This window comes from Talpa europaea (assembly GCF_964194135.1).
Source record: "Talpa europaea genome assembly, chromosome: 9".
Taxonomy (NCBI): domain Eukaryota; kingdom Metazoa; phylum Chordata; class Mammalia; order Eulipotyphla; family Talpidae; genus Talpa; species Talpa europaea.
In genome coordinates this window covers 60,282,451-60,307,297 of record NC_140076.1, presented here as the reverse complement: position 1 = coordinate 60,307,297, position 24,847 = coordinate 60,282,451, and the positions used below count along the sequence as shown (strand labels likewise).

General features: G+C 37.7%; 1 protein-coding gene across 1 annotated transcript in view; it reads left to right on the top strand.

Moving 5' to 3' along the window:
• NFIA (nuclear factor I A) overlaps positions 1 to 24,847 on the top strand; it is a gene marked incomplete at both ends in the record, with an annotated part of 324,239 nt that overhangs the window by 176,909 nt on the left and 122,483 nt on the right. The window contains 1 exon segment of the mRNA XM_084243810.1: positions 9,637 to 9,702. Within this exon segment, the coding sequence (XP_084099936.1) occupies positions 9,637 to 9,702 (66 nt within the window).

Here is a 24,847-nt window from a genome sequence, read left to right as displayed (position 1 = left end):
CTAACTTTCAAGTTACATCTCTCACTAGTAGAAGAACTCAAGAACGTACTGATAGACAGTCCTGTGTTTGCAAATGCTTCAGAAACAAACAAACAAACCAACAATGAAAAAGAAACAAAAATGCCCAAACTTCCCCATATATCCAACCACAGAATCACCAACCTTCTCATTAAAGTGTCTGCATTTCTTAGACACATGATTACTATGCCATTCTCATTCCTATCTGCTTTTTTCCCAAAGATTTATTAATTTATGCATATAAGAGACCAGAGGTGTGGGTGGTGAGAAGATTCACCAAAGACATAGTGGGGACCAGAACAGGCAGATTGACTGAAATACACTGCTGAGGGGAGCAGCAGGTGAATCAGGAGAGGTCTGCTGTGTCATGTGGGTAGCTCCCTGGCCGGGGATTGAACTCCTGCTGCAGTGGCTGCGGACAGCTTCATAGGTTGTGTTATAGCCCCTTGTGCCACCAGGGAGGCCCCCTCATTCCTATCTTTCCACAGAATTATTTTCTGTTTATGGATATGACAGGGCCCAGTTGATTTTTGAGAGTTTGGTTGTTTAGCCAGTGGATTTAAATCTTTTCCACCATATTTCTTCTCTGTTGCCTCCCCCTCATTCTAAATTCCTTTTCCTCCTTTTTTTTTCCTTTCCAAGCAGGAAAATGTCACAGTATACCCAACCACCTTGTCATCCAAAATTCCATGGGAGCCTTAGCTCTGGGGGTCTTCTTCTTGAGACCTTAACCTTACTTTTAGACAGTTGTCATTATCTTTGTCTAAAGGTCATAGCTAAATTGAATAAAAGGAAAGCTGTGTTTTCCTGTCGATGCACAAAGGCAGTATTGACTTCCCTAATCCAGTTTGCTGAGGGGTGAGAGAATTAAATTAGATATCTAAGCACAGAAATTGAGAGCCTTTGAAAACAAAGATAAGGAGACAAGACTGTATTTTCCCTTTTCCTGGGAGCTCTGGGCTCAAGATTTTGCAGGTGTGTCATCTGATCCATGGCTTGCATCGATCAAAACTGTGCCAATGCATATTTAATTAGCAAGGGGACCCTGGATGCATTATAGCCATCATCCCTATATTGAATGGACTGTCAGACTTTCTGCACACTTCTCCACCCCCACCCTCCCCTAGACCCAAGCCCCCTCCCTTGCCTCGTTGTTTGGGAAGCTTCTGCATTTTGTCTGAGCAGCTAAAAAGTTTCTTTGTTTTTAGCTGCTGATGCATACAGAGCCACTGAGGAGAATACAAACAAGTAGAGTCCTAAAGTGTTTATTTTGTCTAGGAAGACAAGCTAAACCATTTCGATTCCTTTAGTAAGATTTGCAAACACTGTACAAAACCAACAAGAAAAACAAAACGAAATACTCTGTTCAACTCTTCACATATAGATTTTTAAAAATTGAGTCAGTTATATTAGGATTAAAAAAAGCTCCCAGGATACTTTAATAAGAGAATGAAAGAATAAGTACTTTTATTTTATGATGGAAAAGCCTTTCAAAAACTCCATTTTTGGTCTTTAGGTAGAGCATGTTAGCAATTTTTGTTACGTGTCCTTCCAGGTTATGTGATAAAATTCACCATTCCATCCTCAGTCTAACATGCCATTTGGGAATCCTGTGAATATAGAAAAGTTATTAATGATAGAAAGGAGGTGTGTAAAAAGTTAAAACTGGTTATGTTGTTATAAAAGTTTCACAGGTTTTCTGGGAGCTTCTATTGACGGGGGTTCTTGAAGTCATAGGAAGTTTGGAGTTTTGCCTCAGACAGGTTATTTCATGGTTTATGGTCACTGTTCACTTTCACACAGGTTACAAAGACTGAATATTCAGACAGAGGGTTGTCTGAATTACCGATGTAATGCACCAAGTCTGTTTAGAATAAAGAGCATCAGACTGTGAGCACATGTTTAGGACTCATTTAAACTCATCAGCATAGTCTAGATCATAGTTCTGTCTCTAGTCTACTATTGAGGTAGCTTCTTGCTGGTCAAGTAACAAGGAATTTTTTTTTTTTTCCTGCTACAATTTGCTGCGGAGACTCATGGGAAATTCATTTGCATACATCTTGTTACAAAGACTGACTACTTCCTGGCTTAGACAAAGTGCTGCCTTATAAACAGACTTAACACACAAATGTCTGTCTGGAATAAACAACGGCAAGCTGAGATTTACATTTTCATTATCAAAGATAATCTCTTTCCCAGTATATGGGAATTAAGAACCTTTTCTTTAAAACCAGGTCTGTGATGCTGATGTTTTATACCAGAATCACACCATGTGTGACTTGGGGCTGATTTTTAAAAAGAACAAAAAATCGGATGGGAAGGTTTATATTGCAGAGGTAAATGTACTTTTCTTTGGTTGACGCCTTATGGTGGTGAAAACCAGACTGTCTTGCATTGTAATTTTTTTTTTTGTTCATACAACAATCCTGCTAAGTTAGGCAAGACTATCATTAGCATCCCCATTTCATGGATGGAGAAACTGAGATCCAGAGCAGTTACATAGCTGAGACTTTTTAGGACATCACCTTTTTTCCACATGATGTTCCTTTCGATGTGAAATATAAATGCCAATAAAAGTGAATATTTACAGTGCAACCTGAACTTAAGTAGCTTGGTTACCCTCAGCAGAGGGTAAAAATTGAATTATTTTCGTAACTTTCTTTACAGATATCCAGTAGAAGAAAATAATGCATGGAAACCATAATTGTGCAGCATTTTCATTTGACACAGTTGTTTTTATAACATGAAAGTATACTGGGAAATTTCCTACTTTAATTTGTATAGATAACTATATGAGTAATCTTTAACTAGGTATTCTTCTGCTTAAGAACTCCAGGAACTTATTGTTATGATAAATTTTATTTGAGAAGAACGTGACTAAAAGGGGGAAAATGAGCACAGTTTCAATATGCAGTGATGTTATAGTGATGGTTTTTTTAAGTTGGTCTTTGTTTATGAATGAGTGGGTAGGTTTCCAGGTTGACTCAGTAATCTGAGTTCTGAATTGTTCATCAGGCATCATTGCATGTCAAGGTAACGCCTGTTATAAGAAAAACAAAATTCACTATATTACCCAGACACGTTAGTTTGTTTTATAGATCCTTGCTAAAGGAAAGTGAGAAATTATAAATTTAATCAAATGATCATGCTTGCATATCTTTTATAATCACGATATCACATGCCTGCCTTTAACTTCATTTATAACTTCACTGAAAAAACTGATCATTACTTGAAATCAACCCCATGCAAAGATTGAAGGTTTAAAGATTGAGTCATTTTGTCATTACTTTCAGAGTGACTGAATTTGTAATTTTTAAAGCTTAGAAATGGTCCCCCCTCACTGTCATAACACAACAATAGTTACGCCATTTTATTTTTTTCTCGACGTGTTAAAGCTGTGTATCATTCCACAACCTCTTTGTGCACATAGAAAAATAACACATTTATGAGTAGGTGATAAGACAGTTGAATCACTCTTCAACCTAAACAGTCTCATCATCATACACAGTCCCTACTAAACAGATGGGCCCTGAATACCAACATTAATGCCAAAAAATCTAATTCCTGCAAATTTAATTTTTCACAAATCTTCTTCAGGAAGGCATTTAAAAAGATGTCATGAAAGAAAATGGTAATAACCTCAATTATATAATACTCTTAAGAGAGGACGTCCTGAAAATGCAATACTCGGGAGTGGCTGGGGGGTGGCTCTCCAAGCAGCTGGCAGCCTATGGGTGGTCTGGTGGAAACTTTCCAAGTCACTGCTGCATGAATACAGCCTTCCCGCTCTGTCCGAATCCAGATTAGAGGACAGGATGACCAGCGTGGGCAGGTAGCCTGGCCCTTTTGGATTGGAGCTTTTCCTCTGCCACATCTTCCCATGTCCCTCCTGGTAAAGGACTTGCTTTCATACTTGGTTCGCTGTGATTATCACATGTAAACACATATCATACGAACACGCAAGCCTAGCTTAGTAGGAAAGGTATACAGATAAAATTTTGTATTTCAAATGCAATAAAGAAAATAATTCCCATTGAAAGAAATGTGAAGTGTTTCCATTTTTAAAGCTAAGAATATGTTTATGGTGTGAATCACCTCATAATTTATCTGTCTTAAAAAGTAGGTTATTGTATCTTAATTTTTCACTATGTGAGCCAAATATTGGTTTGGTTATCCTGAACTTAAAGCATTTTATCCATAATCTGGGAATGCTAAATAGTAATGGAATATTATTAGTGATCCAGATTTAATCATGCTATTGTAAGTCTCTCTCTGTTTGTTTTGGGCCAGACCATGATGGATAATGTTATATTTTAGCTGATAGTACTGTATCCATCAATGTTAACACATAAGCTACAGATGATATATATGTTCGTGTTATTGTACACTGACATTCTACATTCTCAAATAGGGACTTTTAAATACTTCCTCATACCTAAGTCTTTAAGGTAATACTAGACAAAAAGAGGTAATATTCCTAAAATTATAAATTTATTATAATATTTCTTTTATGGTTACAACTATGAGACTAATAAGCAAAATATGACTATCACAGCCATTTGCTTTTCTCGTTTCTTTGCTGTAATAAACGTGTTATGATGCAGATTGATCAAAATACTGTAATTCTAAACCTTTCACTACCAATCAGAATTATTTTTCTATTATAACATCATACATGTGGAAAAATTAATCTTGATATTCTTTGGCTTCAGGCTTTGCAATGAACTTATCTTCTCAAAACATAGGAAACAAAAATCTTACCTAAATTTTGAATCTCTTTGGGGTTCTAGAGGGTAACTATTTATTGTAGTCAGAGAGTAATCAATCTTTAAAAATTTTTCTTTTACCCCAGGAATGCGCTAAACTCTTCCTTTATTAGCAGGAAAATATTCATTCCTGCTTTTGCCTTTTCTTTTTCACATACTTAATAACTCCTACTCTTTAAGGTGGAATTTTCTTTATTTCTTTCACTTGGCTACATCATTTCAGTTTTCTGAATGCCTTCTGGTTCCTTCATATTGCCTTTAAAAGTGGGAGATTCAAAACTGGACACAAAATTCTAAGAAAGACTTTTCAGATGTCATCTTTAGCCACATCATTATGCAGATAGGGAGGTTAAAACTTTGGTTAAATTATTTGCTAGTGGAACCTGAATTTGTACTTTTATGATCCATAGACTTTTGCTGATACATGTTGATTCTGTAGGAATGACACGGGTTTATTTCAAAGGGAGCAGGGTCCTCACCACTGTGTGTCTGTCCCTCCTTTATCAGAATACACAACAGCCATTGTGCAGATTTTCAGGAATTCTTTGGACAGCAGAATGTGGCAGATTTCTCGTATCTATTTTATTTTTTGAATTTGTGAAATATTCCTCTGTCATCCGTCATTTTTACTTGCACACATTTTGGAGGTGGGGTGGGGGGAGGTGGGTGGTGCTTCCTGTGTGCCAGACACTGTCTTCAGCCCTTGTTATTCTGAGGAGCCTCCTGTGGTGTATGTCAGAGGGTCATAGGAGGTGCTTATCTGCAACTCCAAAATTTGTGAGATTTCCCACCCACAAACCTCTCTCTCCCTCGCCAGGCCCCAGGAATGGGATCAGCAAGCAGGCACTAAGACCTTTGCTGCCTTTCTTTTCCATTTTATATGTCCCGATCCCCTTTTAGGTGTGAACATAGTATATTTTTTAGTCACAGGCAGTGGTTCAGTGTTAGAAAACTGAATAGCGAATGAAAATTCATCTCTTTAGGTCAGCAGTTATTGAATCCTTGGGTGGGCCACGCACCCTTGGAAGATCCCAGGGATAAGAGAGTAAGAAAGAGAATCTTCTCATGCAGCTCAGATTCACACAGGAGATCATTTAAAATAACCTTCATGTGAATACTAGAAATCATACCATGTCCAACAAAAGAACAAGAGAGGACGAAGTTTAATTCTAGGTCTAGCAGTCTTCCATTTTCATGTCTAAAGAATATAAAATCCATGGAAGTGATGGCTACATTTTTCCCTGAGCAGTTTGTACTGATGTGTTTTGTCATACCTGAATTTCCCAGAAGGAATATTCTCTGACATTCCTTACTGAAGGGGAAGAGAACTGACGTTGGGGAAACTGAACACATGGATCAGTAGCAAATCCAGGACAGGGTTTCTGTTCTTATACTGTACAAATTTATGGAAGTGGAGAGTAACATGTAGGCTTTAGGATTTATTCCTTTCTTCAGTGATTATATTGGTAGTGAAATATCTTTTCTGAGTATTCCAGCAATATAACTGTAAGAGCCATAAAAGTGCACAGAGATTGACGGCAACCAATTCAATTAAGAAGTCTCAACCCAGCCTCCTATATGCAAACCCTGCCTATTTTAGTCTTAGATTTCTGCTCACATATTAAAAAAAGAGAGAGAGAGAGAATCCAAAAAGAAGCATTGCTTTTTCAAGTTTGGGTTGAGCTCTAAATTTCCTTAAACAAAAAGCAAATCCATAGAAGGGGAAAAAAAATTATAATCCTAATGTACTTCCTTATAAAAGCATTTTTGATGCAGTTTAAATATACTTTAATGTTCTGTTCATTATGTCACGCAGATCTTTCTGGCTCTCAGACAAGTTACCAGAGAAAGTCACTGCCATTGGGGTCTCAGATACAAAAAGAACCGCCTGTTCTATGTAGTTGGGTTTGTTTTCTGAAGCTTGTTATTGTTTCTAGTGATGGGAATCAACTGACCACAACATAATTGTCCCCAAAAGTAAGACATAAAGTTACCTTGGCTTCTAACAGATATATAAAATATATATACTTTATATAGATACAGATATATACTTCTACCAAGTATATAAAAGAAAAGTAATGGTTAGCCTTCATGATCATGTTTTAATGCAGATGCTTAAGAAAGAGATCTTTCATTTATATCAATTATGTATAGGTAGAAATTAATTTAAAATTCTGGTCATCATGTTGGCTCCATATTTAACAGCATCGGTGACCTTTTGCAATACCAGAGAAGTGTCCAGGCGTCCTCAGCACAGAACGGCACCAGCGCTGGGTAGCTTTGTTCCATGTTGGTTCAAAAAAAGAAACGGTACTAAACAGTCCATGATAGAAAATAATTATTGAAGTTTTTCGATCATTTCCACTTTCTCGTAGATCTTTGGCTTTGCCTGTTTCATAACAGAATGGTGTATTTTAGTATGCAGTGCTTGCATGGATAACAGTGTCTGCAGCTTTTGAATAAAACTGGAGAAATTAAATTCCGTTTTCAGTTTGGCTAGATGCCTCCTTCACTGTTTGTATGTGAGCTTTCACAAGAGCCCTGCGGCCCCTTTCAGACCAGCTCTGAGCATTTTCCTGCTGCTGAGTTGTTTGCAGTTTGCTGCTTTTTCTGTGGCTTGGAATTTTAAAGTTTCTTTGAACACCTATAGCCCCCTTTTGTTGTGCTGCTGTTTTCTATAATCAAGTTATATTTCTGTAACGTTAAGATAGCAAAGCCGATGTGAGAGAAACGTTCAAAGAACAAAGAAGTCTACTTTTAGATTATTCAAAAAATTTTTTGGATCTCTCATTATCCTTTTGGACTTAAAATTGATGGATAAATATCAGGAAAATTATTGGCTATTGTCTATTTAAGCTAATTGGGATTAAAAAATATTCTTCCGATTGTGATGTAATTAATTGGAAAGAGATAAAACTTAGAAGAAGTACATCAGCTAAGCTATCAAAGTTAGGATTCTTAGTAGTACTCCAAAAAAAAATTCTTTTTGGCAAAATCATATGTATCTATTTTGAAACACGATCAGGAAAGATTTTTAACTGTTCCTAATGCAAAATTTCATATTTTCTTTAATTTTAGATATAGATATTAATCATCTAAAATTTTTCCAAGCAAAAATAATGAAGGTATGCCTTCCTCCTAAAACATACTTAATTTGTAAATTTCAGACTATAATTTGTAACTTATTATTGCAAGAGGACACATCTCTCCCAAGACAGAGAAGGTGGTCATGACATAGTTTTAATTTGTTATAAAACTAGTATTAATTATGGAACTAAAATTTTTAACATGGTCCAATTTAAAATTTTAACTTCCAATTTTCAGTGCAGACTTTGCATGGAATATTGTAGTTCATTCTGAAGGATTTCTCTTTATATCTTTGGCCTATAATGTATTTTGTTTTTGTCTTCACTATGGTAATTGTTACAAGGTAATAAAAACTATTACTTTGCCAGATTTAAATGAAAAATTCACATTTTCACATCTTAGTGCTTTGTACCTTTGACTCAACATAGAACTTTTGCTATAGTCACCAGATTAAGAACATCTGAAAATATTAAAATGTTTTCTTTATAGTATTACTCTATAATTAAAATCTTCATTTGCTTAAAAGCAGGGAGACCTTATAAAATAATAGATTAGCATTCTTCTACCTAGGGTCACTAGTAGTACCACTTCTTTTTTGCAGTATCTCCAAGAAAGTGAAGGAAATGTGTTTATTCTATTGAAATAGAAGTAATATTTTCAATTAAATCATAGTGAAGTGTCATGACGTTTTGCTCTTGCATTGAACTTGCTGAAATGTGGTCAGATTTTAGACAACTAGTTCTAGCCCTCTGAAGTCAAGGTAAAGTGAAGATCCAGGCATTCCACAGTTGTAGAGCTTTTTCTAAAACAATTTGTTGTGTGTGTTTGCTTTTAACTGTTATAAACTGTTTCCAGTCTCACAAAATATGTCACAAAAATTTCCCCTTGAAATATTTTGCCTGTATTTTGTCTCTTCTACCCTCCCCAAATGTATCATAAATATGCTTACTTCTGATTCTGTGAAGTTCTTTTGCTCTTATTAATTTTAAAGGTTACTTTATTTAAAATGATCCCATTCTGAAATTAAATTAATTTTTTTTTGTTTGAGCATGTTGTATTTTTCAAATAAGAAATAAATGGAATTTAATAAAGGTATGCCAGGACCTGTTTTGCTGACAAGTCCTTTAAGGATCTCCCAAATGTATTGGTTCAAGAGAAAAATTACACTTATAAAATGGGAGAAATGGTACCTTTCACCAAGACATCTTTCCGTTATCCTGTTACTCCCAGTAAATGTGCTAGAATATTAGGACTCCAGTATTTAATGGTGTTAGTCTGCGTAGTCTGTTGCTGTAATACAGAGCTAAATATCAACAGAACTTGTTACTGTTGTTTGGGTTGCTTTTATATACCAGCTTCAAAATATGTTTTGACACTTTATTATGTTCTGAATCAAGCTTCAGATGTGTGTAATGAAGGATGAAGTCTTTATCAGACTCTAGTGTATAAATAATGGAGAAGAGCAGTTTGGAAATGGTCTGTCTGTAAGAATGGTTTCTGAAGAGTTTCAAGTTATAATCTGGCACAAGCCAAACGCCACTGGAGGTGTAAACAAAATTGAGTGTCCTCTCTAGTGACACAGGCTGTTGCTGCTGCTGCTCCCTCCACCCTTTCCTTTCTCCTTTTCTTTCTTCATTCATCATGTCATTCCTGTAATGTTTTTATTCCTAGTTTCTATGCTGCACCTTTTGAGAAAGTCTGGCACCTCTGATCCACTTTCCTTCACAGACCCTGTAATTTTTGGCTGTATTTTTGTGTTTTTCAGATTCAAGTCAATCTGAAAGTCCCAGCCAGCCAAGTGACGCTGACATTAAGGACCAGCCAGAAAATGGTAAGTTTAGTTTGGGACTCTGGCTGCTGCCTTGACAGTCCACAGTAGCCTAGCAGCCCACCAACGACAGGGTTTTGGGGATCTGCCCTCTGGGCAACCCACCGTAGGAACAACATAAGGACCCAAGGAATTCTCTGGATCATTCCGGCAGCCCTAAATGCCCCTCCCCACAAACACTATCATTGTACTCCTGAGCACCTTAGATCCCAAGAAAGTGGATTACTACTATGAGGTGAGGTTATTTACCAAATCATAATCATTTACAACATAGGTGAGGAGCCGTGATCTCTTCATTTCATTTTAGTTCCTTTTAAATCTCCATGATCTTCTTCACTAGTGCTTTAAGGTCATTGATTGACAAGTATTTTTGAAGGCTTTTAGGAGCTTAACCATTGGCTGATGGCTTTACAAAAAAACGACCTCTGCCTTTGAAAGAGTTTCCACTTTAAGTTGTCTACAATAAAATAGTAAGAGTACATAACATGATTAGATTCCTCAATTACACAAATATACAAACTTTCTGTTGCAGAAACTTGATTAAAATAGAATGCACAGTATATATATGAATATAATAGTATCTGGTAAAATGCTAAATTTGTGCTATGCATTCCCAGTTTGGAAAAGATTGTCACAAGTTGGAATTGAACATTCAATAAAACCATCAGTTTCGATAAAAATCCAAATCAGAACTACCAGTACCTTGCTAAACAATGTGTTATGTACTGATGCAGTACATAAAACTCCAAGTGCGCTTCCTGGGTGGTAGAACTGAGTGTCTAATTGATGCTTGACCTTGAGGAGCCTGTGCGGGAAACATGGAATTGTGGTTAAAGTTCAGGCTGTGGTGTCGCATATGTGTTCAAATCCTGCCTCTACTGGTTCTTTTTCTTTTTTAAAAGATTTATTTATTTATGCATACAAGAACTGGGGTACAAGCTAGAGGTGCTGGGGGTGAGAGGATTCACCAGAGTCAGAGTGGGGAACAGAACAGGCAGATAGAAATACACTGCTGAGGGGAGCAGTGGGTGAGTCAGGAGAGGTCTACTGTGCCATGTGTGTAGCTCCCTGGCTGGGGATTGAACTTGTGCTGCAGTGGCTCCGGATAGCTTCGTAGGTTGCGTCTTAACTCCTTGCACCACCAGGGAGACCCCTCTACTAGTTCTTTGTAATATTGAATAAGTTATTTAACCACTCAGCATATTAATTTATTCCTCATCTTTAAAATAGTATGATGATAATATTGCCGTACCTGTTGAAGACTTAACATGCTTACCATAGTATGGTGCATGTAGTTTATACTAAAAAAAAAAAAAAATTGCTGGCTGTTAATCATTTGTCTTACTATTTTTCTAGTCAGTATAGTCCTTTGTACTTGGTTTTTCAGTTGCTTAGAATGACCTTATTCCTTGGGGGAAGAGATCCCAAAGTCTCTTGTTTTAGACATTTTTCCATTTTGATATCCATCTGATATGTTGGAATAGATAAGTAAACAGAATTATATCAGTATTGTGGAGTGGAAGATGATGCTTTCCCCATCATGTCCTCTCACTAATTTTTCAGGACTTGTTTCATTTCCCAAGCCTGGGAAAATCTTTATCATAGTGCTGGGTTCTAGCACTAAATATGGACTATCTGTCTCTTCTCCCTTCTTCTCATCCTGGTATTTTGGTGGTATTTTCCTTATCGAAGTTGTCTTTTCAGAACCAGCATACCAAAAAAAAAAAAGGAGAGACCACTGAAGGCTTGTTTTCAGTGTTGTAAACAGCTACATCTTATTTTTTGTTGACATTTTAAAAAGTTATATTTATAGACTAGTTTCATTCTTTATTTTCCACTTGACTTATAGGCGATTCCTTAAATGTTTCATTTTTTTCATATACTGTATTTATATAACATCTGCCTGAAGTTGTGTCCAGAGAGATACTCGTTTTATTTTTGTTTTTAAAAATTTGTGGGCTGTCAGGGTATGTAGTTCACGTATTTAGGTCTGGCTGCCCCTCTAGCAGGCCTGCGATTCATCTGTCTTCATAAAATGGCCGACAAGCTGTTCACATGCAAATATAAATTGAGAGCATGAGAGCCCTGGCATGCCTTTCTGGAGCTGCCTGTAATACCGATATTGTGTGTTTCCCATTCCAAAAAGCAACCAGGATTGAGCCTGGATTTTTCGGCCAAAGACACAGAGCTACTAGCCAAATTCACTTTTAACCCCATCTTACTTTATGCTACCTCAAGGATTAACGGTACCATTTGGGGGAAATCATGTGAGCTCAAAGAAAGTTTTTTTTATCTAGGAGAAAGAGTAATAAATTGCTATGTTTCAAATTTCTATTTCAAAGAAAAAGCAATAGAAGCTGCTTTATTTTAGACAACTACAAGTGAAACTCAGAAGAACACCTCCTCAGTTTCCTCTGTCTGCCTTTTGTCAATTTCAGATGAAGTTATTGGAGGGAAAATGATTTTATCTCTTCCCTAAAGACATATAATCTCTAAAGGAAAATAAATGAAGATTGCAGACTAGGTATTTTTATTTGTATTAGATAACTTTCTGGTGTTCTTCTTTCCAATGCTCTGTGTTATGGGAGATGAGTTCCTGATTTTTGTCTGTTTGGTTCATTTTTCTTTTTAAAGAGGGCAAATGTATCAACAGAGCCCCAAGAACTTTTGGAATCTTGGTGGATGAAGAAGTGACAGACTTTGGTCTTCAAATAAAGTGGGAACTCATTACTCGTCCTCTATGTATATATGCAAGGGGAAATAATATTCTTTTATCCTAGCTCTTGAGGAGATAGGTAATGGGAAACGAATGGTATTTTCCTAGTAAACCGTGGAGAATGAATAGACAAATGGTAACATGCTGTTTCATCCAAAACCATAAACTAGGCCATGTAACTTTACCTAAAGTGGATGCAGCTGTCCTACTAGTCTGTTTTTTTCCTGTGGAATTTTTGCTTGCTTTTCTTGTATTCCTTAAGACTCAACTGCAAAAGAAAACAAATCTCTGTCCAATTAGAGTATTAGATGAGAATTTTCAAGAAATTATTTGAAGCATGGAGATAAATCAGAATCTCTGATATTCAAAATTTGTATCATGTAATAATTATTAATATAAGCTCTGTTTCTAGAGTCAGGCAGACCTAGGTTCAAATTAAATAATGACTGGGTGACTTTGAATGAGCTATCACCCAATTTCCATTTGTTTTATCAGTGAAATAGGAATACTCAAGGAACTTACCTACCTCCTCCTGAGTGTAGAAACTAAAATAGGCAGATGGGAAGAGCATAATGCCTGGGTCATAGTAAGCGCTCAGAGGAAGGTAACCATCATTGTTCCACAGTTAAAGTTTGTCATATCTGTCACCAATACACAGATCTAAGCGGTCAAAAGCTGGGAGCTGTGGAGTGGAAATAAACCACAACTTTTGGCAACTTCTGTAGATAACTTTGCTATTCCAAAATGTCAGGCATAAGTCTCCTTAAATCTGTCCTTAATCCCCCACAGGGCCACAACTATCTTACTGTTTGGTTCTATCCTCACATTCTGTTCATCTTTCAGGAGCTGAGAACTATAACACTGACTCAGAGTTGCTAGGCCTTTCAGAGGAAGGCCATTCTGGAAGAAGAGACTCCTAGTGGTCTTCATTTTAGTGGAGATTTCCCTTGGCGCAAACCAACTAGAACTGGCTTATTCAAAACTATGAGTTGATTAAAGATAGGGTTTATGACAAAATTCCTTTCTAAAAATAATCTTGCACTGCCCATAGCTCTGTTTCTTGAACTTGATACCAAGTATTTATTTGCTTAATGCATAAGATTGGTAAACAGATGAATATGTTATTATCTCCAAGTGTATTTGAACTGTTGGCTCGCTATTGAGTTACTGAGAGGTTTTTTTTGTTTTTGTTTTTGTTTTTTTAAAGATTTATTTATTTATGCAAACACTGGGTACATTCAGAAGTTCGGGAGGGTGAGAGAATTCACCAGAGCCAGAGGGGAGAGTAGAGCAGGCAGATTGATGAGGTACACTGCTGAGGGGAGCAGCGGGCGGCAGGAGAGGTCTGTGCGCCATGTGGGCCCCTCGCTGGCTGCTGGGGATCAAACCAGCGCTGCAGAGGCTGAGGGCAGCCTTGCAACCCAGCGCTCAACCACTGCGCCACCGGGGAGGCCTAACTGAGAGGTTTTTGAAGAAAAAATTTTGAAAAACTTGGGAGAAGCTGAAAATCCACCTTTGGTGTGAGGGAAGTTTGTACACAGAGACATGGACATGCATGCCAGTATAGCTAACAGTGCTAGGAAGCCTGAGCTGGAGGCCACACTAATGGCCAGAGCAGATCAAGATATGCCCACGCCTCTGTCCCATACCAAGGAGCAGGTATGATCAAAGATATGAAATACCATTATATTAACTTGTGCTGCATGACCATAGAGAATGCAGAATTCTCAGCAATCATTAGTGTCATTCATTTAATCCTTTTGAATATTGCTGAAACCACCATTCTGATTTTTCAAGAGGACCTGAAGATTTTGAGCCTAATTTCTTGGACTTGGACTTACCACATTTACTCAAACCTACTTTGTGAATTCCCGTGATGTACATTGGCTACTGTGACAGCTATTTAGGGGACAGAACATTTGAAGTGTCTGCTTGACATTTACAGGGCCTGTGTCCAGTCCTCCAAAGCTTGCATTCTGTGGCGCATGAAGTCAGTCATTAATGAAGGATAAACTCATGTGATAGCCCTCCTGCTTAATTCAGCACACGCTTCTGTAGGGCCACACTAAGTCAGTGTCTCAGCGAATAGCATAGGCCAACATTGGCATTCTTGAAAGCACATTCCCTGCTAGGACTCACTGTGAAAACACCCTTAACTAAAAAAAAGAAAACGTGGGGTTCCCTTGCCAACAAAAGAAAAGCTGTGGTCACTTAGCCTTTTTTTTTTTTTTTCTATTTACAATCTCTTATCACCTGCACAGCCTGCTAATAATAATAATCTCATTTTAGTGGTTTTTAAAACATGATCTTTAGAACAGGGAATCAAAGTTCGTGTTTAGATTATTTTCATTAACTTTAGTCATGTTTGTTCTTCCTCATTTATCTGGTGGTTGCAAAGATTTTGGTGGCATCAACTCTCAGTGGGCCTTTTTAATCAGTTGAAGGCTATCAATCATGAGCTTTCCCCAGATCTTGAAAATTTCCAGATCTACCTGCTAATTTGAAAATCACTCTGGGATAAGGGGTGAATGTAGCTTCATTTATATCTTTCCCATTTGTCTCGTTAAATTAGATATTGTTGCTAAGTGAACAAGGAATATACATTTTTAACCAGTATTGTCAGTATCTCATTAGTTATTAAATATCTCTTTGCATTTTGAATATTTCAGTATTTATTTATGAAATAACTTCCAAAGCTACTAACTTCCTGTCTTAAGATTTATATGTAAGCACTCACTTTGTAATTTGAGGGTGAAATGAGAACTGTAAATTTCTATTTATTTTTTGGATAATCATTTTTTAATCTAAAAATGCCCTTTTAAAAATTGTAGTCCTCCTGCTTTAACTTTTTCATACTACCGCCTCAAATATAGTAGAGATATTGCAATATAGTCCATAGTGAGAAGGCAAAGCAAAGCTTATAATTCCAAATTAAAATCTGCCTCTTGTCATGGGGTGACCTGCTTATTGTAGGAAATGTTTTGGTGAATGTGTCATTTTAGTTGGCTCGTTTTAGGAATTTTCGAGCCTTGCACCTTACAGTATGCATTTTACTGGGAAAGCAGGGAGCATACTAGCACCATTGACTTGTAAATACAATTTATCAATATTTCATAATTTGCATGACTTTCTTTTACAATTACCTAGCAACAGTTATTCTCTGCAGTGTTCTTTCAAAAAACCCTGCAGGGACAGACACAGTAGCGTGACCAGCAAAATAGCAGCAATCACAGTAATGATCAATATTCTAAAATATGTAAAGGTCCCAACTCAGGGAGACATTAAAACCTAAATGCCTTCTGGTTTCCAGATCTGTATAATTAAATTCTGACTGATGAATTTTCAGCAGTGCTGTGGAGCTAGGCCCTCTTCTTTTAGAGACTGGGAAACTAGACTGGTTTGAGCTACAATTTCCGTCTAAGTTCAGGTGAATTGTGCTTCCTCAAATATTGTTAGCAGATGTGACCCATTATTGTTTGCAGAGGTTCTTTGGAAATGCCAGTAGACAAAGGAGATGCTTGACTCTTGCCTTGTGAAAGATGAGGTACCAGGACAGACAGGGACTTCCACCACGTGCACCCTGCGGGGTAGTGTGAGCAGAGCTACAGCACAGGACCCATTGCAGTGAAGGAGCCTTTTCATCTGAAAAAGAGGAAATTTGTAGTGATTTTAGTGATAGAGAGGATTGTAGTGATAGAGAGGAAATTTGTAGTGATTTTAAAGAAGTCGTTTTACCTCACACATTATTTTTTGTCTCCATACAGAGGATAACTAGCTGAATAGACTTTAAGTGCTTGGCTACTAGCCAAAATTGGAAAGGTTTTAAACCCTGTTCCTCTGGTTTCCAAATTTGAAAGTGGACTGACTGGGTGGTCGGCTTCAGACATCTCTCCACTCCTTTTGTCCTCCTCTAGCCCCTCACACACAAATAAGTTACAGAGGAAAGATGGGGCCAGAGGGTTTTCTTTCTGGTTCTCAACTTCTCTTGTATCTGATTTGAGTGCCCATTGGATATAACATTCCAAATAGAAAAGCATTAAGTGTATATTTATCACTTGTAATGGATTGTGTAAATATATCCATAGATCTTGATGCTCAAAATGTGAGGTGATTCAATTCACGTAGGTTATGAATTGGGCTCAAAAAAAAAAAAAAAAAAGAAATCAGATGAGGAACCATCATAAATCTCAGTACATTAGAAGTTATACCTGGCGTTTGACAGCAGCTCCACATACTATTGCTCTGTTTCCCTTGTGATCTAAGCTCAGAACCATTCTCATAAGACCTTTTGACAAAGATAACCTTAGAAGGCTCTACAGTGTACTTCTATCGGCTTGTTCGTATACCTTTCCATCAATGAAAAAATAGCATGATGAATGAACAGAGAGGCTTGTTCGGGTCAGGAGCAGTGTATTATTAGGTGTCCTAGCCACAAATAATGGGGTTGGATTTAACTTTTGAGTGTGAATTTTTGGTTGTAAACCTGTATATTATTTTTTGAAAGGCATTATCCATTTGTGGATAATATTAGTAAACCGAATGTAATATAAATAATTTATTTGGGGATTTGGAATCACTAATCCAGATTGATTAGTTGTCTGCTGGAAAAATTCATGTGGCTACAAGGATTTTTGGCACCTTTTCTCCCTGCAGCTTTTTCATTCTTTTTCTCTTCTCAGGTTTTACTCAGCTCCAGGCAACTCTGTTCCCTTGGCATTTGTTTGTCGTTAGGGAAATCTACTGGGATATCTCAAATAGAGGTGGGAGGAGGGGTAGTATTTTCTACAGATTACTCTGCCTCATCTCAGTTGTTAATTTCTATACTTGGTTGATTTTAACCCACAGGCAGCAAGGGGATCTCATATGCCTTATCCACAGGCATTATATGGCGAGTATCCAAAGAAAGAAGTGTAAAGGATGTTGTGGCAAGGCCGAGCAAAATAGGAATAGGCTTACAACCATCTCTCCATGAAGGAAAGTCAGTGTTTTCTTAGATCTCTGTAGGTACTTTGCAACCAGAGAGCTTCTCAGCAAGCAGGATTTGTAAACTCAAGAGATGAACAAGAAAAAGCCAAATCGCAGCTTCTGAATAGGTCAAATTAGCAAGGGAGAGTTGCTATTACAAGTCTGTCACCGAGCATCTGTTGAGGGAAAATCAGTTGTCCAAGGTCACTTAAAGACTTGTACCTTAATTTTCTCATAAGTAATTCAGCATATAGTTATTAAGAAGCTGCTGCATTCATTTGAACTCTGTGTGGATGCATTGAGGGAATACAAAGATGTATCAGACGTCCTGTTCTTGGGACCTAAGAGAATAATAAGGAGGAACAGGCTTTGTTCATTCATTGATTCATTCAACATTTATCAGGTACATTCTAAATCAGGCCCTGAGCAAAACAGACAAAATGATTGCTCTTACGACACTGTGGTAGGAGAAGACAAAAAGTGGAGGATATGACTGCTATTTTACGTACAGTGGCCAATAAACACTTTTCTTACCTGTTGACATTTGAGCCAAGACCTGAAGAATGTGAAAAAGAGAACAATATGGATATTAGGGTCTTCTGTCTCCCTAGGTCTAGGGAGAGGGAACAATAAATGTTAAGGCCCCGAAATATGTGAGAGGCACAATAGGGGAGTCTGTATGATTTGGGGGGTGTGAATGAAGAGGAAAGCACTTGGAGATGAGGGTAGCAGGAAGCCAAATTATATTGGACCCTGCACACCAAGGAAAAGACTTCACAGATATTTTGTGAGCTAAGAAGTGCTTTACAGAAACATGCATATACCAAATACGTTAATTTCCTATACAGTGGATATGTCGTGAGCCCCTTCAGTGTGTTAGACACTTAATGTTTAGTGGGGAACAAAGAAAAAGCACCTTTGTAGCATTGTCAAAGAATGAGACTCTGCAATCTGCAATGACGATGCCTTTTAGTATCCCCAGAGGTTTTCCATTATGCATGTATTACTAAAAAACGAGTTACTCGCCTGGGATATTTGGCTTCACATACCCATTTGTGCAAACGATTCTTTTTCATTTATTGGAGGGCCTAATCCTGTGGTGTCTTAGCTTAACCCTTAGCTCATAACACCATTTAGATTGTAAACTGCTAGATCTCAAATACATTTACAATGAAGCTTGATATTTTTCCCTAGTAGTTGCCAGATTTAGCAAATAAAAATACAAGATACCAAGTAAAATTTGAATTTCAGATAGAAAATGAATAATGTTTTAGTATTACATGAGATATATAAAAAGTGTATTCATTGTTTCTCTAAACCAAGTCCTGTATTTTATATTTTAATATTTTTAAAAGATTTATTTTATTTATGCATACAAGAGCTGGGGTGCAGGCCAGAGGTGCTGGGGGGGGTTGTGAGAGGATTCACCAGAGACAGAGTGGGGAGCAGAACAGGAGCATTTACTGAAATACACTGTTGAGGGAAGCAGTGGGCAAGACAGGAGAGGTCTGATGCACCATGTGGGTAGCTCCCTGGCTGGGGATTGAACTCATGCTGCAGTGGCTGCCAATAGCTTCGTGGTGCTGAGGCTTAACCCCTTGTGCCACCCGGGAGGCCCTCCCAAGTTCGGTATTTTATCTGGCAGCCAGTCCTAACTCTCCATATACTCCCATGCAGGCTCTAGGGGGAATAGTAACAGCAGCTTGTGAAAAGGTTTGATTAGTCTGTGATGATTTCACTCATCACAAAGGGTCAAACCACTGGAATTTAACCCACTAAAAATGAAACCTGGGAAGAGTACCGCAATGTTCTAATGACTTGACTGCTTAAATTCCACTCCTCCTGCATGTACTGGTACATAGCCCAGTAATTATCTTGGAAAAATAAGCCACTTGTGAGGCACAGTCAGTAGGTAGAATGTAGTAGTTGAGTGGCACTCAACCTGTGCAAGTAAGTGTGTAAATTTAATTAGTGGGATATTAATGGGGTAAGTGATGGAGACAGTATGTGAGTCACTTCTTCAAAGCAAATGCAAAGGAAATATACCGTGTTGCAAGATCCAGCTATTAGCAGTCCGTGCCTTATGCCAGATGATGAAGGTAGAGTATCAGTCAAATAACAAAGCACTGGGAAATTTCACATTCAAAGATGAAGTCGAGAAAAGGTATTTCAGATAGCTTGAACATAGGAAGTAACATTTTTTTCATGTGCTATATGGGAATGTAAATGTATAAGCTTTATAAATTGCCAGGTATGACAAGTCTTGTCTGAATACATTACAAAACTATGGTATCATCTTTGAACTCTCCTACTTTAAGAAAAAATGATGTTCATAGTTTCAAGAAACACAGTTATAGAAAGTTTGGTAAAAGACTATTGGACTTTAGAGCCAGATAAAGGCAAAAATAATGGTTTTGGTGAAAATAATCATGATAATACACATTCATGGTGGACTTTCTGTGTGCCCATGGTAGTTTGTTTCTTTCAAGAAGAATATGCCCTGATGGGATTAGATGTGTAGAGATTTATTGAAGTAAAACCAATGAGCTGTAAAGGGAGGAGCTAAAGTAGGCTGAGAGATCCTTCAGACCTCAATATTGATCTGATACCTGTGAAAGGAGATGGGGAAGGAGGGTGGATTGGATATCAGGAATCCCAGAGAGCAGTACACTTGTATGAAACTTTAGTACAGGACAACAGAGAGTCACTGAGCCAAGGTCACCTGTATAAGAGTTCTTTGTCCCATAGGGACATAGGAATGGGTCTGCATCAGTATCTTCCCCCTTAGTCACTGGCTGGGAGCCTGGAGGAAGTGTGACATTCAAACAAACATGGTTTTAGATACAGAATGGTTGTCAGGCAATTGTGCCACTTGCAGCAAATGGTGTGAGCGACTCTTTATAGTTACTACAGCAAGGCACTGTGCTCAGAATTCTCAATTCATGATCATGTTTAATCCTAATACAAGCCTCTGGAGATGGGTACTACTAGTGTGCCCATTTTATAGATGAAGAAACTGATACTTAAAGAATATAAAAAGCTTGCCCATAATCAAGAATGCAGAAAGAGTATTCACCCTTACTCAAACTCCAGAATCTTAATTGCTTAACCATTACATTGTATTATGGAAAGAATGTTATCCAAGCTCTGGTTTTGAACCTTATTGATTATGTAAATTTGGGTAAGTAATTGAAACTCTTGGACTTGTGTGTTTTCGTTTGTGAGGTGGGGTGTCATCACCTTTCCAGGAAATGTGTTTTTCTTGCTGTTTTGTTTCGAGCTTAAACAATGCTAGTTCCTTTCCCTTCCTCATATTTTCCTCTCATCTAGATCATCATCTCTTCCTTTATTCCTTATCTCATCCTCCAGTTATCTGCCTAAGCCTTGTTCAGGCACCCACCTGCTTAATTACAACCTTAGAACTAACAGGACTATTTCCGCGCACATTTTATGTGTGAATATATGGCTGTAGGGATGGCTGTATAAAGGGCTCAGAACTCATAAAGATCCATAGGAGATATTCTGTAAAATGTAGCCTACCTCTCATCCCTCTCATTGCCTCATGGATGTCAACATGTGCTAAGGGCAATCTAGAATAACTTTGTTCTTTTAAATTTTTTGACAAAATTACATTTTTATGAGAAAAGTTACATTCTCATGAACATTCCTTACTCTTTTCTACAGTCTCAAGTATATGTTTCTTTAATGGGTATTTTTAACAATAGAATAAATTTTCATTTGATTTTTCTGCTGGAGTTGGAGAGTATAAAAATGAGATTAGTCGTAAGGTATTTATACCAGATGCCATTATGTTTGTTGGATGGCATAAAGCAATTATGATTGCCAATAAATTTGAAAGTATTTCAATTGCAAAAGATGTAGGAATGCGGTTTTATTAAAAACATAAAATGTTTATTTCCAGAGCCTGTTTTTTTTGTGCAGAACAATAGAAATTTGCAACTCATCTCTTTGATTTTTGATTTCTGAATTGTTTAGAGGAATCAGTTAATTTTCCATTTCAAGAGAATAAAACAAAAGTCATTAGGGTATCCGATTGCTAGCATGGCCCACATTCACACGTCATGTTGACTTCATAGAGACGTTTATCTTTTAAAATTACAAATGCTGCCCAAACTAAAAGCGTCTTAGTTTAATGTAGTCTTAAAGTTTCGACAATAAGTGAAAACCTTAACTGTAGAGAGGGGGACAAAAGGACACCTGTTGTCAGGGCATGAGTCAGTTCTAAATGTCGCAATTTGCAGAATATGCATGACCCTTGAGTTTTAGTAGACTTGCAAATCAATATCATGAGATACATCTAAGTAAACTCAGCATAAGCCAACACACATTCTTAACCTGTGGTTGCCAACTGGTGGTCATTGAATGGGACAACAACAACAACAAAAGAGCGCTGGGCTGTGAAGCTCCCTCAGCCTCTGCAGCGCCGGTTCGATCCCCGGCTGCTCCTCGGCCACCAGGGGAGGGTCCCACATGGCGCGTAGACCTCTCCTGCCGCCCGCTGTTCCCCTCAGCAGTGTCCTCGGTCCATCTGCCTGTTCTGCTCCCCGCTCTGGCTCTGGTGAATTCTCTCACCCTCCCGCGCTTCTGACTGTACCCAGTGCTTGTGTAAATAAATAAATAAATCTTTAAAAAAAAAAAAAATCTTAAGAGAAATCATATGCTTTTTTCCTAACTAGAACAACACAGGCGGAAGATTTTTGCATTTGACCAATCGTTTATGAACTCATTGGTTACCTTACTCTTATTCAGACTGTGTTTGACAGTATTATTTGGGTTCATTTAATAAAAGGTAGGAGAAAAATTAACCATCCAGTGTTGAATTTAATCAATATGTTGAATTAAATATTTTGAGAAATAGGCTTCATGAAGGAAAACTGTTATAAGATGTCCCTAATGATGGAAAAAGATGCAGATATCTGTACCATAGACCAGTGGTTAATTACAGTCTCTAAATTTTCAGGAAGAAGGAGGAAAAGAGAAAAGCACGTAGTGTTACCACACAATAAAGACTGGCTGCACCGAGGAGGCCACCCATCATTCCCATAATATATCCCCGCATCCATTCTTTCAGCAGATTGTTGAATTTAGTTTTATCTGAGTAGTTTTGATAGTGAGAGCGAGCTAGTCAGAGGAAGAGACTCAGATAGCACTTCTCATCTAAATTGACCAAGAAAGCATGCCTTTGAAATACTAGCTCTTAACATAATTTTGAATAGCTTAATAACACATAACTGTATAGAGTATTTGAGTTCTGGGCTTAGATCTCTTTCTATGTGGATTCTTTCTGTGCATCAATAGAAGAGGCAAGAAACTGACCTTGGTTGAATAATACGATATGCCGGACACTTGAAATCATTTGTATGTTTCACACCATATAAATCCCACTCTCTTACTACTAGGCATCTGATAACCACTGTTTTAAGAGCTTAAAGTCTTTTAAGGGTTAGATAATATGTAATTATAGGTAATTCCTGTTCAGTTCATCTGTTATTAATCAGACATAATATATGTGCTAATTTAAGCAAATAGGGAATATAAAGATAGGTGAGATATTCATCAAGTACATAGTCTAGTGAGGCAGATACTTTAAAAAGGTATTTACCATAACATGTAATTGTCATCTCCTAAGTTTGGGGACATGCAATAGACTTAGGCACAAGTGATGAAAAAAACAACCTATGCAAGAGTTGCAGGTGTTCATAGAACTTTATTAGATATTTGTTCTAAATATTAAAGTATATGTATGTTCCTGGATGCTTCCTCTTTGCCTTGTTAGAGTTGCTCAAAACCCCCATTCTGCACTCTGAGGAAATCTTAGATCTACTCCAGAATTTTTGTGTATTTCAGCTTGGACATTCAGGCTGAAGTTCTTTTCTAGCTCTTGGTTCCTCACCCTCTGAATTAGTTTCATTGATAGACCTTCTCCCAAGCTGTACAATGCATTCTTACATGCCCTGTGCCCCAGACCTTAGGTCCAGCTCCTTCCCTATATTTCTGTACTGTGTGTACATAGAAATCATGTATGTGACTATGGTGTGAAATTACAGGGCAATGGAAGTGACATTTGGATTGTCTAAACCACAGAAACCACTTGACATTGATTTTAAACAGCTCTGTTCTTAAGAACACTTAGGTAAATACCTAGAAGTAGAATTGCTGGATCATATGGAAGCTCCATTTTTAGCAGATTGAGGAATCTCCACACAGCTCTCCCTAGTGGTTGGACCAGTTTGTACTGCCCCCACTCACAGTAGGAATTTAGAAAACCTAAATAAGGGACCAGGAAAAAGACTAATTATAATGAAGTAAAAATCAAAATCAACAAGCAACTAGAAACCAGAGACACACTACGGGAGTGAGAAGGGAGTAGGAGCAAAACAAGGGGGGTGGGAATTGTATGGGGACCATAACTAAGATGAAAATGCATACATTGTGCAAAAATGAAAAATGATGTGAAAAACATTTAAAATGAAATTTTAAAAAACTTAAGAAAAAAGAACACTTAGGTCTCTGTGTCAGTTTCCATGCCCCGCTATTGTCTCTCTTATCCTCTCCTCCCTGAGCCTCATCTTCCTTAGTTCCAAATGCAGAGGAGTTTCACTGTCTCTTATTTCCTTGAGTTTTGCAAATTTATGTTTCTAGGGGGGGTCTCCTTTATTCATAAGAATTGTACCATCAGTGTATTTTCTTTATCAATGGATTCTGATACTTGATAAAAGTAATCATTTTGCAAGGGATTTGCATTTTCTATATGTGTGAGAGGGCAGAGTCAAGGTTCTTGTTAAGCACAAGAACATTCAACCTGCCACAGAAAGCTGTCTGGCTAAGGTCTAGTGTTTCTGAACAGTTTCTAATACACTATTTGTAGCTTGTTTAATTCGTGGATGGCCAGTCATTCAGCATGTTTCCCTTGCAGTGAAGCTTGCTGACTGACTGGCTGACAGATAGAAAGCATCCATAAGTACGAGATGGGATGAAATTAAAATGTGACTTCTTCGGCATCCACCTTTCGAACCTAGGCCTCCCCCACTTGACTCTAATTCAATTTAGTAGATGTTGGATGGAAGCTAATACAGTTAAAAAGAACTTCATGTAATCTCACTAACATTCTTAGAACATGATGCTCAAGGTTTTCTGGTCAAGGATATTTGCATTTGCATTTATAGAACACTTAGAGGAAGAATTCCATACATGGGAAAAGTCCTTGATCTGAAGACGACACTTCCAAGCTGTCAGAATCAGATCACTCAAAGCTAAAACCAGAATTGCTTTTTTTTTTTTTTAAAAAAAGATTTATTTATTTATGCATACAAGAGCTGGGGTACACACCAGAGGTGTGGGGGGTTGAAAGGATTCACCAGAAAGGGTGGGGAGCAGAACTGGCAGATTGACCGAAGTACACTGCTGAGGGGAGCAGCGGGTGAGACAGGAGAGGTCTGCTGAGCC